A 20434-nucleotide genomic window follows, 5' to 3' on the forward strand; every position below is an offset into this window, starting at 1 on the left:
ATCATCAGCTAGACTGGTGCAAGTATCTTCCCTGGGCCAAATATACTCAGAGCTCCCTCATCCATTCATCCACAGGCCTCACTGAACCATCCAGTGTACCTGCGGTTGATGATTGGATGAGACGGAGAGAACACACCTGGATAGCTCTTCCTCTGTCCTTGAAGAGCTATCCAGCGCCTAAAGAGACTAGCGGACCACCACTGTCACCACCACCAGCCCCACAGAGAACACCTGGATCATCCAACGCCCAGACCCAGAGGAAGACCCCAGCAGGGAGGCTTTGGCCTCGATCATTTCCTATGGAATTAATATGTAAAGCACATGCGAAACCTTACAGTTTGCCTACCAAGCCTGTGGGTTCTGAGCTGTGTTTTTGTCGATAGGTCCTACAGTACTTATCCAGAATGGCCCTACTGTAGCCGTGGTTGCCGCCACGATTTTTCATTTGCTACTGTAAACCACTAAGTGGCATTATAATCATAGTTGATGGGAGCTGAAAGCTTCAAAGCCCATTCCGCTGGTGGCATATTGGGGTAAAGAGGTTGTTTTACCTAAACAATGTCAGAAAATGGATGCTGTAAGCTCCCAGCAAGCACTGAATGTTCCAGTGAAGTTAATATATTGTATAATATAGTTCTCATTTCATCATTTTTGAGGGAGAGAAATTCCTAACATTACAGGGATTTATATTTTATGTTTTGTTTTTATAACCATAAACTATAAATTTATTGACAGCTTTATAAGAACTTGCACAGAACGTTCACTTATGGTTATTTGTAGATTTTAATTTTATAACTACAAAAGTTCTGACAGCAGCTAAAGTTTCTAAGAATGGAGAGTCAGGGGCAGAATTCAGTACGTGAGCGGAGCAAGGCGACAGCAATTTGCCTAAAGCATGCTCAAACCCAAGAGGTTGGAGAGGTGATGTAGTGTTGTGATTCCCCCGGCTGTCGTCCAAGGACCGGCTCACACACGAGAACCAGGACCAATTTGGCGAAAAAGGTTCTGAAATTTTTTTTTTTTTAGAAATCACACAGAACAGCATCAGGTACCTTCATTTTTTTTTTTTTTGGTGGGGTGGTGGTGGTGGAGGGGGGATTATTATTGATAATATCTAAATGTTTTCTTCTAATTGTTTTTAACATTTCTTTCTAAATGTTTTAGAATATCTACACTTTCTTGAACATTTAACAATGAGCTATATAATGACCAAAAACTTTTATCAAGGGTTAAGGTATAAGGATAAATTAATAGTAATTCACACCTTTGTGTAGGCTTATGTCAGGTAAAGAGGGCCATAAGGTCAAATGGGCCATTTAAGGTTGGAATGTCTTAAAATGGCTAAAAGTAAGGTTTCCGACATTTTTTGGTCTTGGTGAAAAAAATCTGTCAGCACAAGACCAAATATTCTAACAGTACGTTAGAACTGATAAAAAACACTTATAACCGCTGATATCAATACTGTTTGTAATGTAAATTATTCTACCCTCAATAAAACACTGACATGTAAGTCATCATCAATTTAATTCATAAAATCTAATTATGTCTTATCTTTCTTTCCTTAAGACACGTAAGGAATAAACAGTTTGTTCACACACAGCTCGCGTGCTGCACTTCTCGCCCACTCTCCGTCCGGTGAAATCACAGAACAAAGGTGCAAACAAATGCACCCTCGTGCTGATGCAGATCCATTGATGTACAGCTCTAATTGTGGTTTAATAAAAACTAAATTTTTACAATCAGCGCGCCCTTTGCGCCACCTTTGCAAACAAGCTTCACTTGTAAATTTGTGTGTGCTGCGGCGGTAAGGGGCATTTTGGTTGACACCCTACTGTATGTGTCTGACCGTGCACTGTCTGGCCTTTTTTTTTGCCTTTACCTACCCCCTTAATTTTGTTATGATTTTTGATCTTTGGTATTTCTGACCCTGCCTTGTGACCACGTTTTGATATTGGATTTGTTTGCATGTCAAATGTTTTTGGTAATGACCTGAACAGTTTTTTGACTTTGAATATCATTCTAAAAAAAACGTGCATATCTATATGTATCTGCATTCTGTCTCACTGAGGCCTCCGTTACACAGTGTAGCCTATCTCCAGTATTTCATGTTCCAGATCCATATAGCAAACATACAAAACTCTGACAAAATGGAACAACAAATTGAGAATTATATTATTTCTGATTTTTTTCTTTAAAGAAGTTCAGAAGGTATAGAATAAATAATATAACTTACATCACTACATCACTGTATGCAGTAGTAGCAGGAATAAAATCGATGTAGTTATTTCTATTTTCAAATAGAAAGGATAGATCTCATATTAGGTTAATTTAAATTCTTTAAAGGTCAATATAATTGAATCTAATTAATGAACAGTAAATAAAATCTTATAGTACCTTAATTCTTAACAAAATCCTAGTACTCTGATGATCACAGGTGTCTTACCAAAAGAATCACTTCTCCTGTTCTCTTCCATCTATGGTTATGATACCATGATGCAAATCCAGAGTGCTGTGAGTCCATGCAGTATTTATGTGCAGCTGAGCTGAGTGGAGCAGTCGAGTCTCATCAACACTCACCATGAAGATCCCACTCTCCTTATTCCTGCTACTAATCAGCCTCATCAGTGAGTTCTCAACTGAAACCTGTGACTCTCTCCTTCATCTGTATGTATCTGTATCAAAATGTGATTAATTGAATATTTTACTTCCTTTAGCAGGTGTGAAATGTCAAAGTCTTGAGTCATTACAAATGACAGTGCAGAAGAAACCTGGAGAAACTCTGAGTCTCTCCTGCAGAGGATCTGGATTTACTTTTGGAAGCTACGACATGCACTGGATCAGACAACAGGCGAACAAACCACTGGTGTGGATGGGGTTTATCTACACTGATGGCAGTGGCACTGGATATAGTAAAGCTTTTGAAGGGAGAACAGAAATCACCAGAGATAATTCCAACGGCATGGTGTATCTGAAACTCTCTGGTGTGACAGCAGAGGACACAGCTGTGTATTACTGCGCACGAGACACACAGTAGCAGAAATATGAGGAAACACTGTACAAAAACATTAGTGGTGCTGCTGATTCATTTCATCTGCTGAAAACATTTTTAGAGCCCATACCTCTCTTCTGTTTGGATTAGGAATCCACAGGAATCAACAATATTTCTTCATTTAGTTCTAATGATAGATAATAAATGTTACATGAATGATTATCAACAAGGATTTAGCTCAATTAAAAAATACCACTATGTGAGGAATACAACACTTGCAGTGTGCTGTTATAGGAAATCATGTGACTGTGTAATGTGATGCGGCCCGATGTGAAGTGGACTCACTGTTACCACCCTGAATTTACCCTCATGTTTTCCAGTAACAGCACATCCCAAACTGCTTTATTTCTCTCATAACACAGCAATTTGCCAACAAGAAAAATTTTTTGTTTCTTATTTAACAACAATTTATATATTTTGGCCATTAATAATTGCCTTTACTAGCTGCTCTTTTATCTCACTCTTGAAGTTAATAAGAAAATTAAAAGCAGCTCATCAGGTTGCTGAGAAACCACAAAGTGCAAAGTTCTCTGTCCTAAAGAATTTTCTGTGTCAGGAAACTTACTGCAACTGGAGACTCCTTCCATAAATGTTAAATATCCCCTTACATCAAACTTCACCAAATCCGTGCTTCATCCACACATAAGTACAGATATCACAGTTAACAAAATTCCCGAGTTTCTCTTAGCAGCAGTCTTACTTTTAAGATTTAAAACTATTTACGTCCAATAAGAAAGCTTAATAAATGACCTAAATTCATTCTTTCAGTTGTCTTCATTAACTGATTTTTTTTCCTGGTGGTGACTTTATCTCTAAATAATATTCAAAACAAAAAGGAGACTTAAAAATTAAACACCACCTATAAAATCAGTTATAGCACAGCGCTGTGGAATTCTCAATACTGATTGAAGGTGTGGATTGATTTTCTATAACAGCAGCTATGACAGTATTTCCAGCTTCAATGCAAAACACAGGTTTATATTAATGCTCAATTATTAAAGCTCATTCTGACATGGTAATGGATCAACTTCATCACACCACCCGGAGGCTGAAACAAAACGAAAAGAAAACAATCAGTATATAGACACATTTATGTATTAAGAAAATGAAAATAAAAAGTCACAAACATGGTACTAATGTATATTGGTTCTGTTATGTAGGATTGCATCAGATTTCCTCTAAGATAAGGAGTGTGTCTATGCAAATGTCCTTCCCTGTTATATATTTAAGCAATGAAGACCAAGAGCTTTTACTTCTTCTGCTTCAACACACACCATGATCTCTACATCCCTACTGCTGCTGCTGCTGGCAGCCGTACACTGTAAGTGTTTTTCCATTTGACATGTAATACAGTTTTGGTTACTTATAGCTTTTTGCTTTTACAACATTAAAATAACTTTTCTTTAACAGGTGTTCACTGTGATGAGCTGATCCAGACCGGATCCACAGTATTAACCCCTGGTCAGTCAATGACTCTGACCTGTAAAGTGGCTGGATATTCATTAACTGATAGCAGCTACTGGACACATTGGATAGGACAACCTGCAGGAAAAACACTGGAGTATATCGGACAAATATCTGGTGGTGGTAGCACGTACTACAGTGAGAAACTGAAAAGCAGGTTTCAGGTTTCCAGAGACACGTCCAGCAGCACAGTAACATTAACAGGGCAGAAGATGCAGACTGAAGACACAGCTGTGTATTACTGCGCTCGTGAACCACAGTGAGACAGATCAACAACATCCCTGTACAAAAACACCTCATACAGTGCAAATTATAACAGAATGTCCACAAGACACAACACTTATCTATCCAAGTCTAACCAAAAAAAAAAATTAATCTCATAAATGACAAGAAAGAGATGCAAGTTAGTTATTTTTATAAAATACTTTGTAGTGTAGATTTTAAACCATAATGCTATATCTCTAACATTTCTGCACATTATACACACTATTATAATTAGACGACTAACAAGAACTTGTTATACTGCAGTATCTTTGGCTAACAATAATTATGTCAACAAATTAGACTTTGTGACAAAGTATGAGAGCATTTTGTCATGACTTTTAAGAGAGGTAGAATTCTTCCATTATCATGATCCCAATATCCTCAAGCATAGATAATAATTATCATGCTAAATGTAGTATTTAATATTTGTTGTGAATTTCACTGACACTTTTATATTTTATTGAAAATTATAGTATTTCATAAAGAGGCTTCTGTTTGATTAAAAAGCCAAATATCCTCCATAAGATGAATCTCCTCCTTATGATTTAAATACTTTTTAAATACATTCTCCTCCCATCATCAGCAGATAAGCAAATACAAGCGTCAGGGCTGGATATCACTCTATTTATGTGATGTGATGGTCTCTGTTAAACTTTGGAGAACAGAGAAGACCCCAGTACAAACAACACACACCATGTTCTCTACATCTCTACTGCTCCTGCTGGCAGCTGCTTCCTGTGAGTGCTTTATCACATTCATTCATTTACTACAATAACAATAAATGTGCAGCAGATATCACCATGTGTTTTCCTCCACAGATGTGCATGGTGAGGAACTGACTCAGCCTGCTTCCATGACAGTCCAGCCAGGCCAGTGTCTCTCCATCCCCTGCAAGGTTTCATATTCACTTACGAGTGATGGCACAGCTTGGACCCGACAACCTGCAGGAAAAGCTCTGGAGTGGATTGGATACATCAGATACGATGGGGGTACAGATTACAGTGACAAACTGAAAAACAAGTTCAGCATCTCCAGAGACACTGCTACTAACACAATAACAATTCAAGGACAGAATCTGCAAACTGAAGACACAGCTGTGTATTACTGCGCAGGAGGCTCACAGTGACACAGAATAGTGGATTCCCCTTACAAAAACTTTGAGACATGTTAGAGACATCCTCTCAATGCCACTAATAAACCTCTCACACACACTTTTACTTTCTTCCACTGGATTCAAGTTTTAATAGTGTGTCATTATTAAACACACAATGTACTTTTTTAAATCAAAGAATTGCATAAATAGTATTTTTTCAAGAGTTTTAATTCAAAACCCTTATTAATTAATTTTACAGAAATTTTGAACAGCAGTTGGAATAAATGCTTAAAATAATAAGCAGTTTTAACTGATTAACTAATCCCCACTTTACAGACACTTCAGCCCAAACATTTAGATCATTTAATCATTTAACAAAAACTAATACAAACGTTTACTCAGTTCATAGTTATTAAGAATATATTATTCATCTTTTTAGCTGTTTTAAATGAAGTGTACCTGAATGTCCAGTTAACATTCCACATGACAAGATTCTTGTCTTGGGATTGTCAACTGGAGGAACGCTGTCACAGGAAATCATTTCAGCAAAAAATACTAGTGCAGAGCAGATAAAGGTTGGGAGTAATTTTTCAGTGGGTAATTTTTTTTTACTCAGTGTGGTCTGATTAGAGAACTGACGACATATCTTGTTTTAAGTTTATGTTTAAAGGTAATTGAAGAGAGTATGATGCATGTATTTTACGCTTCAATATTGACGTGTCATATCTGTTCAGAGTCCATGGCTCTACTAACATGATAACGTGAAACACCACTATGAAACAAAACACTTCAAATTCTCTTATTTATAGTGAAGAATTAAAAAAAAAAATACTTGAATACACCTTGAAGCTATACAGTTAAATTGGTAACATGCTTTGAGCTACATGCCACGTATTATTCCTACCTGGTAGGCGGTGAGCAGCTTGCTCCTCCACTGGGCCTGTGGCAGGTCGTGGACGGAGAGGCGCAGGTTACGGTTGCTGTCTTTAAACGGGAGAACGTGTGGCTCGTCAATGAGGCGACCACCAAGCTGCGCCTCCATCTGCATCACCTCCTACAGAGACAACACAACAGCAAACACAGCCGAGTTTCAGGTACGGTCCACCACCGAGAGCTGTTTTCTAAATGTAGATGATCCATATTATTCAAGGACACACTGCTGTCTTAAAGCAACATAACTCCTTTGTGTAGCTGTGTGAAAAATGCTTGTATGTATAAAAAATATCCACCACATTTACATGTGGTAATAAGCACTCTGGGTCTACATAAGTCAGTCAATGATCACTTTTTGTTAAAAATGAAAGCAAAAAACATGATTCTACAATCTGAGGTTCCCGAGCTGCACCGAGTCGTCCTGATGATCCTGTAATAGTAACTCGCAGTCTGTCCTCTACTAAGAGTTAGAATTGGTTTGGGAATTTGCGCTAATACATCAAATGTCACAACCTTAGGCAGGAAAGAAGTCCGACTTGTGCTGCAGCAAATCAGGAGAGGAAGACAGTCAATAATAGAAAAGCTGATTTAGGAGTAGAACAGGTAAGACATTGACTTGTTCCCTTATTTGGTGGGAAGCTAGTGAGTATTCTGATTTGTCCTCATTGTGGAGTTTGTATCATTAGCCAGTTGTGAAAGAGATATGCTCAGTTAGCAAGTGGATAACCTTTTGTGTTTGGTTGGGGTGTTGTTTGGGGTGTTGTTTGGGATCATCATCCCTCAATTTGTTTTTAATTTTAGAGTTAGCAAATATTTCTCCTTTCCTTTACCTATCAGCTTTAAATGCATGACTTTTACAGTTGATAACCACCAGTTAGCCAACTGGAGGAGGACTTCAGTTCTGTTTGTACAGGTGTACAAAGCTAAAATTATTAGATTAACACTATAGAGTACATGTGTGGAATTGAACAGTAATTGGGCTAAAATTCACCGTTTAATCCAATAGAAGATACAAGATAACGGCAGTGTTCTGTTTACGTGCCGTCTTGAATGGTAGAGTTAACATCAGATAAATCTTTTTAAGTTGTGGATGTTGGGAAACCTTGTTTTGTTTCAATCAGTGATGTCAAAAATATGGCCTGCAGACCAGGACCGCCCCATAGGAGGCTCAAATCCGGTCCACCAAATGAATTTAGAATCGAAAGTTTTAAATTGAATTGAAAGATTTGAAAAAAAAAAAAAATGCCAGTATCTGTTACTCCACTAGGGGCAAAGTAGAGTAGTATTTTATTTATTTATTTATTTATTTTTGTGGTTCTCATTTTAAAAGACAAAGGCCCTACGACACCAAGCACTTTGTGTGGGACTTCATGGCTTTGTGGTAAAAGCCTTGCCTCTGACCTCAGAGGTTGCTGGTTCAAATCTGGCTGGTCCCTGGGCTTGTGTGAGTGAAAGAATGGATGGTTGGATGAGGTGGTGGTAGAGGTTTGGTGGTGAGATAGTTACTGTGGCTGAAGAAACTGTGGATTAAAAGACCCCCAAAAAAGTGTGGGTGATAGTTTTTCCACAGGATCCCCTATATAATGCAAAACTAAGTCGACACTCTCTCTTCAAGCTCCATAACCACCTCTGTTTATCACCCTTGACCTTGGGGGGGGCAGCTGCCCGGATATTACCCCCCCAACTCTTGGGTTACACCCTCTCGCACCTTCCTCCACTCCTGCTGTGCCATTCATTCCTGAACCTTCCAGGCCCATATTCTGGAGACCTGGCCAGGGTTTGAACCAGCAACCTCTTAACCCAGAGGCAAAGCTCATCCAGTTGAGCCACAGGATCTCTTGTTAGTGTCTTGTTTAATAAAACTTTTCAAGTCTGTATACTTAAGTCCTGTGCTAATGTTAAGCAGCTATGCAGACTCAAACCAGGAATGTCACACATAAAAGGCCATGTTGCTAACCACTGCACCACTAAAGGACAGGCACCTTACTTGCTTATCGGACTTTTGGCTCAAAACCAGTGCCAGTCAAAGAGGGACTACAAGGAAGAGTTTAATGGAAGAAGAGACGGTTATTTCTTTTTAGCTCCCAACAGTTGATACTCATCACTTCCCTCTAGTTGCTGATAAGTAGCTGATTTCAGCACTCAACATATAATTAGCTCAAGCGTCTTAGCCTTCACTTAGTTATCATCTTCCCCACTTTATTTCCCCTTTGGTCAAATCCCAGACTCTGGCTTATACATGCAAAACTTTAACCCATTTTTTGGGAGGGGAACGGGTGTTCATGAACCATTTCCTTAAGCCACCCTTTCTCCACCTCTCCCAGATTTGAACCAAAAAACTCTGTTCATGGGGGAGACATTTACAAGAAAGTCACCATGTCTTCCATAATGGTATTGCTGTTGTAGAACCTTTGTCTTTAAAAATTGAAATCCATGACCCTAAAAAAAAAAAAAAAACTTTTAAATGTGCAAAATGTTTGTTCGCTGACATCATTCTTCAGCGTTGTCCCTAAATGAAGCTCTAAATGGGTGAAGTTCATTCTTTTCAGAGGAAGGGAGGTGTGGTTATACTTTCCGCCTGTCTGCGCATGGACACCACAAAACCTTTGGGAAATTAACCGGAACTACTTTTTCTCTGTTGGCGTTGGAAACTTGGATAAAACTATAAGAACAGTGACATTTTCTCATGTCCGTATCATCCTAAGATCTTCACTGGTAAAAACGTATGACCAGAAATCAACAACTGCCCTTTGGCTTCCATTATAGGGAAATTTCAAGTAAACAGGTTTTCTGTCCGAATATACATACTTTATTTGGAATGAAAAGATTATATGATTTTAAACACATACAAATACAGACAAGAATAAACAGTGCACTATTCATTTTTTTGTTTTTTTGTAAGAAAGCTTGCCAGTAATGTTCACAGGACATCTGGCTATGACTAGAGATGTGTATCAGGGCTGAGACCCCAACAAAATAGTTGCGCAAGTGGGAGCGTTCTTCCTTTTCCACAGGCGTGAGTGGTCAGTCCATCATCTTTTGTAACTGCCTGATCAGGGTTATGGTGGTTTAAATAAGGCTACTAGTTTGTTTTTATTTTGGAAAACAGAACTTACTCAAATATCACAGACGGATACAAAAAACAGTCCCGCAAATCATTGCGTTTCATTGCGCTACACCCCTATTTTACTCTAGTGTCTAATGTAGTGACCAAGGACACACACAAGCTTCTGCTAAAGGTGACACCCGTTGTTTATGTCCAACAGAGTAAAAGACTCACACCCGAAAGAAAATATTGTCTGGACAAGTACCACTTGAACACCACTCGATCCCTGACCCTGGCAGTGCTGGCAGTGCACTCGCATTCGATGGATTCTGGAGGAGCGAATATGAAGCTAATGTGCCGGAAGAAACACGCTCTGGAAGGGCAGATGGATGCGGCCGTATGGCGTGGCGGCTTTACTGTGTGAATGCCGATGCAAACAGATTGAATTCGGAGAGCAAGTCTAATTAAGATGGAGAATCTCTGCAGTTCTTATCTGCGCCACCATAACGTGGAGATCAGATCAATAATTAGAATCAGAAAAATAATTAGTTCTTGTCTAAGTTGATCTAAGAAGGAGGTGTCCTATAATAGTGTATTATTAAAGCGCTATCTATTGACTTTAGAGAATTTGACACCTGTAGTGATATTACAAGTTACCGGTGAATGATCCGATATCAAAATAGGCAAAATATCAATAGTACCGATGTGTTGGACCAAAGAGGGATCAATCAAAATATAATCAATCCTAGAAAATGACTTGTGACGGGTGGAATAAAATGGATACGCTTTAGCATTAGCATTTTTAATACGCCATGGGTCTGCAAGATTAAGCTCTGTGCAATTAAGCTATTAAGAGCTACTGAAGATGGCGTTGCCACCGTGGGGTCAGTGGAAGAGCGGTCTAACTCAGGGTGGACACAAGCATTGAAGTCTGCACCTAGAATAATGTGATAGTCATTGAAATGAATCAAGGTTCCAGAAATATTGTCCATAAATTGGCGGTCACATACGTTCGGTGCATATATAGATGTTAAGAGGACTTTGGTATGATTCATTAAGGCAGAAATACAAAAGGGAGCGTAGAAAAGCCCAGACCTCGAAAACCATTTGAAGAAAATTGTACATTTTAGTCAGTTGCCGCCATGAACAGAACGCAGATGAACATAATCTAAACTATGTACAGACACTCTGCAATCCGCCAGGACACTACGACTCCTCTGGCAAGCGTAAGACTGCAGTTTACAAGAGCCGTGACTGCTCAATCGCCGTGTGATCCCAACCACTACTGACTAGAGATTATTAGGCTATAACTAGAGTAGGGAAGGATTTATGATTGTAATAAAAATGATTCAAAAAATAAATCACATCATAAATTTCTATATAAAGCCTCAGCCTGCTCAGAGATTTAGTAACCTAAAGAAAAAGAAAATAAAATGGGGACCTACCTCAGTAACCAAGAATGTCCATAACCTATTTTGTGGCCAAAGAAAATATTAAAATAAGATGGTAAATAAGAAAAATAAAATAAATGCTTTACAACAGCATATACAGTACGCTGGCTGTGTAGTTTATCTCTGCTCAGTAACGGATTGCTCCATATCCATATCAACACAGCGGGCCAGTTGAAGACACAGTCCCACAGATGCTATAGCGGTGTCGCTCCCAGGCCGTGAAGACAGAAGATACTGCTCGGCCTCCAACAGCGATTGAAAGAGGTTTTATCTCCCTGCATTTACAGTTACAGCATTTAGCAGACGCCTTTATCCAGAGCGACTTACAATTATCTCATTTATACAATTAAACAGCTGAGGGTTAAGGGCCCAGCAGGGGCAGCTTGGTGGTACTGGGATTTGAACTCTCAACCTTCTGAGCAAAAGTCCAACGTCTTAACCACTGAGCTACCACTTCCCTCCACTTCCCTCCACACTCATGGATGCCCTTGACCATGGAAGAGGAGAACCGACTGAATTCCGAGTGTCTCCATCTTCTTCCGCACCTCAGTGAAAGCCTTCCTTTTCTTAGTGGTGTCTGCGCTGTAATCCGGGAAGAAATGAAGAGTTTCGCTGCCGAACTTGACTGCTTTATTTATCTAAGACCTGAGGCGTCAGCACATCATCTATGGCAGATTGAACAGCGGCAGAAACAATTCTGTCTAAATCAGTCTGTTGCTCGCTCAAGGCTTGTTTCATTCCGGCCAAAATGGCGCCCTCCAGCTCAGCTCGGGAGATAGCGGTGGAGGACTCCCTGAATTTCTTCTTAATACGAGAGGGTGTGTCCTCCTGAGTATGAACAAATGTGGTCTGGGTCGACATTTTCGATGATTTCACGTAATTTAGCATTTAGTTATCCTTCAAAGACCTGGAAATATGTGAGTGGTGTGGAGAGCGTCTTTTCAAAGCTGCGCCGCCATTAACGCGTCACGTGACCTCCAGCAACAGTCTGTCTTTTCAGGTTTAAAACTATTTACGTCCAATAAGCAAGCTTAATAAATGACCTAAATTCATTCTTTCAGTTGTCTTCATTAACTGATTTTTTTTATCTGGCGGTGACTTTATCTCTAATAAATATTTTTTAAAAAATGGAGACTTAAAAATTAATATTTCAAATTAATATTTCCAGCTTCAAGGCAAAACACAGGTTTATATTAATGCACTGATTCTAACATGGTAATGGATCAACTTCATCACACCACCCTGAGTCTGAAACAAACCAAAAAGAAAACAATAATCAGTGTATAAACACATTTATGCATTAAGAAAATGAAAATAAAGAGTCACAAATGTGTTAATAATATATATTGGTTCAATTATGTAGGATTGCATCAGATTTCCTCTAAGATAAGGAGTGTGTCTATGCAAATGTCCTTCCCTGTTATATATTTAAGCAATGAAGACCAAGAGCTTTTACTTCTTCTGCTTCAACACACACCATGATCTCTACATCCCTACTGCTGCTGCTGCTGGCAGCCGCACACTGTAAGTGTTTTTCCATTTGACATATAATCCAGTTTTGTTACTTATAGCTTTTTGCTTTTACAACATTAAAATAACTTTTCTTTAACAGGTGTTCACTGTGTTGAGCTGATCCAGACCGGATCCACAGTATTAACCCCTGGTCAGTCAATGACTCTGACCTGTAAAGTGTCTGGATATTCATTAACTGACAGAAGCTACTGTACAGGCTGGATACGACAACCTGCAGGAAAAACTCTGGAGTGGATTGGATACATCAATAAAGATGGGAGTACATATTACAGTGACAAAACTGAAAAACAAGTTCAGCATCTCCAGAGACACTGCTACTAACACAATAACAATTCAAGGACAGAATCTGCAAACTGAAGACACAGCTGTGTATTACTGCGCAAGTCACAAAGTGACCCAGAATAGTGGATTCCCCTTACAAAAACTTTGAGACATGTTAGAGACATCCTCTCAATGGCACTAATAAATCATCTCACTCAAAATTTTACCTTCTCCTATTTGAATGAAGTTGTAATAACTTGTGTTATTGTTAAATGAAAAAAAATTCTTCACAATCTTCATTTTGAACCATAATTAATCCCTTCATTTTAAAGAATATTTAATAAGCAATTGGAATAAATGTTTAATCAGTGGATTCAGGAATAATACAGCATGTTTCCAGCAGTGTGTTGTGTTTAACACACAGTCTGTTCTCATAGTTTAAGGTGCAATATTTAAAACAGCTGAAGGAGGCAGCAGAGCTCAACAAATAAAGTGCAAAAAAAGTGAATCCACAAAATGCATTCTCATGAGACTCATTCAGTTAAAAAACATTTTAACATTAAAAAAAATGAAAGAAAAAATAAAATGAACTGAAAGAAAAGAAAAATATAACGTTTATCCTCCTTTATCCCTCTGTCATCAGCAGGATGATCTGAAACCTCTGCTGGATTTGAGTGTTTCACAGTAACACAGTAGATGATCATGTTGTGTTGAAGGTTTAGTCGCTGTTCCCCTCTGTTACATCATCAGGACTCACACATTTATTCCATCATGACGTCATGATGCAAATCCAGAGTGCTGTGTGTCCATGCAGTATTTATGTGCAGCTGAGCTGAGTGGAGCAGTCGAGTCTCATCAACACTCACCATGAAGAGCCCACTCTCCTTAATCCTGAGCAAAAATTTCTGAGCAGAATTATTTAAATCAGTTTAATATATATAACTTTATAAAGTTTAAGCTCATTTAAAAATGTTTAGCTTATTGAAAGACATTTAGTTATTATTAGTAGGTTTTTCCTGCACTAGAACAGAGGCAGGCCAAAATCTAGTATCTATCAATAGCTTGACAATGAATATATTAGGGCTGAGTAATGCATTATATCATGACATCTCATAATAAGAATGATGTGAGGCAAACAAATACACACACTTAAAGGCAGATAGACAGCTGCATTCATAATGTCTAATTTTTAAATGTTTCTAAAAGTCCATAACACTACTGAGTTCATGCCATGTTTCCTCTAGATACCAAACATGTTCAACAGAAAGCTGAAAAAAAAAAGCATCACTAAATTTATGCTCCTGACGTCTGTCCTTTTGTGTAATTTGTGTTTTGATAGGACAGTGTGTGCTTAGACTATCTACTGTTAGATTCTCCTCAAGAGGCATTTTATGAAAAAAAGGAGGCTAGAGTAAATAATCCTGAAAACTATTTTTGTGATGTCTGAATTATCATTTCTAACATCAAGAAATGAATGAAAAGTGAGAGAAAATGTAATGCAGTCATTTGTAAATCTCTAAATAAAAAGTGTATCTTATAGTGGATTTGGCTGATATTAATTATTAAATTCATATTAATTCACTACACTCCGTGAAAGCAATAAACAAACCAGTTGAACTGAAAACACTGATACTGATATAATAATAAGGGTAAAATATCTTCAGGATGGAGAGCTTTGCTCTTTGCGGTTTCTCTGTAACAGGCAGCAATTTATTTAAATCAACATTAGGATGGTAAGTGTAACTCTGCTTCATCCCACCATCATGTTATTGCTTATTTTCCTGAAAGAGTTATTAAATAGCCACATATCCTCCATAAGATGAATCTCCTCCTTATGATTTAAATATGTTTTAAATACATTCTCCTCCCATCATCAGCAGATAAGCAAATACAAGCGTCAGGGCTGGATATCACTCTATTTATGTGATGTGATGGTCTCTGTTAAACTTTGGAGAACAGAGAAGACCCCAGTACAAACAACACACACCATGTTCTCTACATCTCTACTGCTCCTGCTGGCAGCTGCTTCCTGTGAGTGCTTTATCACATTCATTCATTTACTACAATAACAATAAATGTGCAGCAGATATTGTGTGAGATATCACCATGTGTTTTCCTCCACAGATGTGCATGGTGTGGAACTGACTCAGCCTGCTTCCATGACAGTCCAGCCAGGCCAGAGTCTCTCCATCCCCTGCAAGGTTTCATATTCACTTACGAGTGAAGAAACAGCTTGGATCCGACAACCTGCAGGAAAAGCTCTGGAGTGGATTGGAATCATCTATAGTGGTGGGAGTACATATTACAGTGACAAACTGAAAAACAAGTTCAGCATCTCCAGAGACACTGCTACTAACACAATAACAATTCGAGGACAGAATCTGCAAACTGAAGACACAGCTGTGTATTACTGCGCTCGTGATCCACACAGTGAGACAGATCAACAACATCCCTGTACAAAAACACCCAGTACAGAAAACTCTTAAGGGCAGTGAAACAGTGTACAGTCTCAGTATGTTCAGTGACACTGTTTCATCCGTAGTGTATATTATTACTAACATGCTTAAAACCAATCAGAGGATGTAGTAAATAATCCAGAGATCTATTTTATGATGTCAGATATATATCGATATATATATATATATATATATATATATATATATATAAAATATATATATATATATATATATATATATACACAGATATATATATACACAGATATATATATATATATATATATATATATATATATATATATATATATATATATATACAAACTTTGTTATTTTTTTCTATAACAGCTCATCCTGATGTTTTTTATTCCTCTTATACCTCAGCAGTGTGCTGACAATTACAATGCTTTATTGTTTAATGAATGACACATCATACATTTTATCAATGTATAATTACATTTAATGTTATGGAGGATTCAAAAGATAAAATCCTGGTATCAGTTACATTATAACAGCTATTAACAGTCATTCGCTAAATGCAAACGTCTCTGTCGTGAACACTTTTCAGTGGCAGAAATCTTGCTTACATTATTTTCCTCTGAATGTTACAAAATGTAGACACTGGATTCATGCAGCCTATCAGCCTATCAGTGACAGTGTTGTCAGGTGATTCCACAGAGTGACACGCCCCCTAAACTTGATCTCCGTAACACGTCTTCAGTAGTGACTGAGAAGGTGGATGTGAACATCTAACCTAGAATCTCATCAACATGAAATCAGCAATTCCTCTCTGTATCAGTTAAAGCCTGTAGAGGGCAGTCTATACCAGAATGAAAATGATTTGACTGGGGCATTTTCTATTGCACAGTTTGATTATAATGTTAAATGTTGAGCCCAGTTTTAATGTCACCAATAAAAAGTTTTAGCTACATGCTGTTCTGAAATCACTGCAATATTTCACTGTGTGAGAGTGACAAATATGGAAGCAGTTATTCACAGCTGGTATTTTAACACCTTCTCTTCTATATCTATAAAATAAAGCATAAAGATTTTACATTTACACCATAAACATTACATTTACCAGGAACTTTCTATGCATGAGAATAACCTCTGTCTTCATGTTATTCTCTAAAGTGCAGCCGACACAGAGCTGATAATGACATGAAGGATTGTTTTTCTAATTATTATTATTTTTATGTATTATGGCAAAGACTCAGTGTAATTTTTACTGTAACCATAACAGGAAGAAATAATTACATCATTTATTTATGTATTTATGTAAATATATATATTAAAAAAACTTAAATAATTTAACCAAAAACATTCATATTATTAGTAATAATGGTGTTACATATAGAAACAAAATGGGAAGAGACTGTGATTAACAGCTGCAGAGCTGCACTCAACACAGCTTCTCTGGAATATTTATGCAAATCTCCATCTCCTCTTGTAATATTAGCACCATGCTTATCTAGAGAGGAAGCGCTTCTCATTAGTCCTCCTTCAACACAAACATGTTTGCTTCAGCTCCACTGCTGCTGCTGGCTCTCGCCCCCTGTGAGTGTTTGGATTTAAGCTTTATTAGTTCATCTGATCCTTTCAGTTCAACATGTCAACCTTTTCTTTTTCTCTTTTCACAGATGTGTTCTGTGCTACTGAGCTCATCCAGCCAGACTCAGTGCTTATAAAGCCAGGAGAGACTTTAACCATCACCTGTAGAGTGTCTGGAGCTTCTATCACTGATAGCAGCAGCCACTATGGAACAACTTGGATTCGACAACCTGCAGGAAAAGCTCTGGAATGGATCAACATCATTTATTATGATGGGAGTATTCATAAGAAAGATTCCCTTAAAGACAAGTTTGTCGTCTCTCGAGACACTTCCAGTAACACCGTGACCTTACGGGGACAGAACATGCAGACTGAAGACACAGCTGTGTATTACTGCGCTCGTGTTGCACACTGACACAACAAGCTGCAGCGCTGCACAAAAACATCATCTTCATCACAATTCAGTTCTGTATTTAAATAATAAGCACATTTAACTGATTAACTAATCCCCACATTACAGACACTTCAACCCAAACATTTAGATCATTTAATCATTTAACAAAAACTAATGCAAACGTTTACTCAGTTCATAGTTATTATTAATAATATATTATTTATCTTATTTATCTTTTTAAATGAAATGCATCTGAATGTCCAGTTAACATTCCACTTGCTTCACATATTTGAAAGCAGTTTGTAACTTCATACTGTATAATTGAATTTGAATTATAGTCATAGTCACAGTCATAGTAATTGGCTTTTAAATTAATTGATATCTCTGATGCCAAAAAAATGTTGTTTCTTAATGACTAATTTCTGATGTTGATTTAATACACAACACATAAGAGGGAGGTATTAGAGGAATAACACACTTCAGCACATGCTACTGTAGGAAAATAAATAACTTTAAGTGGGAATAATAACACCGCTTCAAGTGACACAGCATCCCACCACCCTGCCCTTGATTATTTTCCTATAACAGCATGCCCCCAAGTGGTTTATTCCTTACTGAATCTGTCACTGAGCTCCTCTGCTTCTGTGCTATTTGTGGTAAAAGTCCAAGAGTTCATGTATTTTATCAGAAATATGCAACAGCAGTTTATTATGAATATAGGACCTAGTTACTGTTGTTTTATGGCTTGAGAGGGCAGTCTGTGTAAACTAAACCATCTCTAACTGCTCATTAATACACATTCAGCTTCTCTCTCCTCACAGACTGCAATGATTCACCATCATCTCACTCACATTAAACAACTGAAAGATAATCGCTCTTTGTTGCAAACATGATCATAGTATTATTGTGTTTTTCATTACACTTCTCTGCATAGGGAATAATAAATAACTCTAAATACTTTAAATTATATCCTCATTCACGAAGCTTTAAGAACAGACAAGTGGTTGGCATGAGCTCCTGACTGAAAGAGTCAGTGATGATTGTGACCTGCATTATTTCTGGAACAACATTCAGTTTCTATTCGATACAGTTTCTGAAATATTTGTGTTGTTCAGTGATTATCAGTGATCTGAAAACTTCATGTTCTTCTGGGTGTTACAGTGATACACAGTGATGCACTAAAAGAACATGATATCTAATGAGTAAAGAGCAGTTATGGACTTGACAGCATGAAACACAGCTGGAGTCTTACAGTGAGCTTTTTCTCTTCATGGCTATTCCTCTGGGAATCGTTTTATGTCTCTAGTGGGCGTGCCATGCAAACCAAATCCTGTGTTTGAACCATTTATGCTGATATACATTCAGCTCAACAACATACCAGCAGTTTGTGTTCATTTACAGCAACAGTGATCATTTTAATTCTTTGAGATGGGACTAGGCAGAGTTTTGAGTTACTTTACTCTAACAATGTTCATTCAATGTTAGTATTATTATTTATTACTTATTAAAAAAACTTTCACTCTTTCTTTTTTTTTTTTTTTTTTTTTTAACTTTAACACCTATCTTTGTGTGTTCTTCTATTTCAGATTCCTGCAGTCAGACATTGATCGAGTCTGATTCAGTCATCATCAAACCTGATCAGTCTCATAAACTGACCTGCACAGCATCTGGATTTAACTTTGGTAGCTACTGGATGGCTTGGATCAGACAGGCTCCTGGAAAAGGACTGGAATTTGTTGCAACTATTGAGTATGATAGTGCTAACAAGTATTACTCCAGCGCAGTTAAAGGCCGCTTCACTGTCTCCAGAGACAACAGTAAGCTGCAGGTGTATCTGCACATGAACAGCGTGAGGACAGAAGACACAGCTGTGTATTACTGCGCCTGACACACACAGTGATACTTCTCCTTAGACATCAGTACAAAAACACACGCTTGCTATAGTCACATGACAAGCTCACATTTTCATTAGCAGTGTATTCATGGAGCTCAAAGAACCAAAATGTTTTGACTTTTACTGCATGTGGCTTATTGTGAACATTGTCTGGACATTTATGCTGGTATAAGATTACTTAGGTCAGAGTCAGTTCTGAATATATATATATATGGTACAGAGGGTAATGTTGCCACCTCACAGCTTCAGGGCCCTCGGTTTGATCCTGGTCATACAAAATGCTTCACATTATAATTCTTACTTTTTTTACTTAGTACTTTAGTTCTATTTGAGTTTTTTTTAACAAGTTGCTTTAAAATCACTTCTTTTAGATCTGAGTATTTTGAAAACTGGACCTTTGTGCCTCTAGAGGGCAGTCTGTGCAAACTCAACCATCTCAGTCTGTTGCTATCTGCACTTTTAGGCCCCGTCTCTTTTCACAGGCTGCTATGACTGCATCCAGCACCATGACTCTCAGATTAAACTCCAGGAAGATAATTGCTTGTTGTTGCTTATATCATTACTATTGCAGAGTCTTGTGAGACAAAATATAATTAAATAAATGCAATGCTATTCCTTTTTATATTCATTCTACATTTATTCTTTATCCAATCAGAATGAGTCAGAGATGATGTGTGGTCTACATTATTTCTGTAACCATATTAATTAATCAAAAAACATTAATGTCTTTGTGTATAGTTCTGTGCTATAGAAGCAGATATGGTAATGGGGCAAAATAGCTCCTAAAGGCTTAATTGTAAAACACAGCTCGAGTCTTGCAATAAACATTTGCCCTTTAATGGCTATTTCTGTAATGTTTTTATACCTCTATTTCTAATGCAAATTAAGTGCCATGTTTAAACCACATATGCTGATATATTCAGGAAATGTATTCATTTAGAGAAGGTGCTATTTTTATTCCTTGAGATGCATCTGAGGAGAGTTTTGAGCTGATGTTGCTGCATCACTGAGCATTCATTTTTGGTTTCACTCTTTATTAAATTTATTC

General features: G+C 37.7%; 3 gene segments (V, D, J or C); all 3 read left to right on the forward strand.

The window, feature by feature from the left end:
* Positions 1-2042: 2042 nt before the first annotated feature.
* Positions 2043-3843, forward strand: LOC117598877 (immunoglobulin heavy variable 3-74-like). The segment is given in 2 exon segments: positions 2043-2624; positions 2718-3843. Coding segments are annotated over 2 exon segments (363 nt in total).
* Positions 3844-17043: 13200 nt separating this feature from the next.
* LOC117599000 (Ig heavy chain V region 5A-like) lies at positions 17044-18691 on the forward strand. The segment is given in 3 exon segments: positions 17044-17104; positions 17188-17499; positions 18654-18691. Coding segments are annotated over 3 exon segments (393 nt in total).
* LOC117598870 (immunoglobulin heavy variable 3-30-3-like) lies at positions 17943-19569 on the forward strand. The segment is given in 2 exon segments: positions 17943-18972; positions 19079-19569. Coding segments are annotated over 2 exon segments (354 nt in total).
* Positions 19570-20434: the final 865 nt, after the last annotated feature.

The sequence above is a fragment of the Pangasianodon hypophthalmus genome, chromosome 13 (assembly GCF_027358585.1).
Source record: "Pangasianodon hypophthalmus isolate fPanHyp1 chromosome 13, fPanHyp1.pri, whole genome shotgun sequence".
Classification (NCBI taxonomy): Eukaryota; Metazoa; Chordata; class Actinopteri; order Siluriformes; family Pangasiidae; genus Pangasianodon; species Pangasianodon hypophthalmus.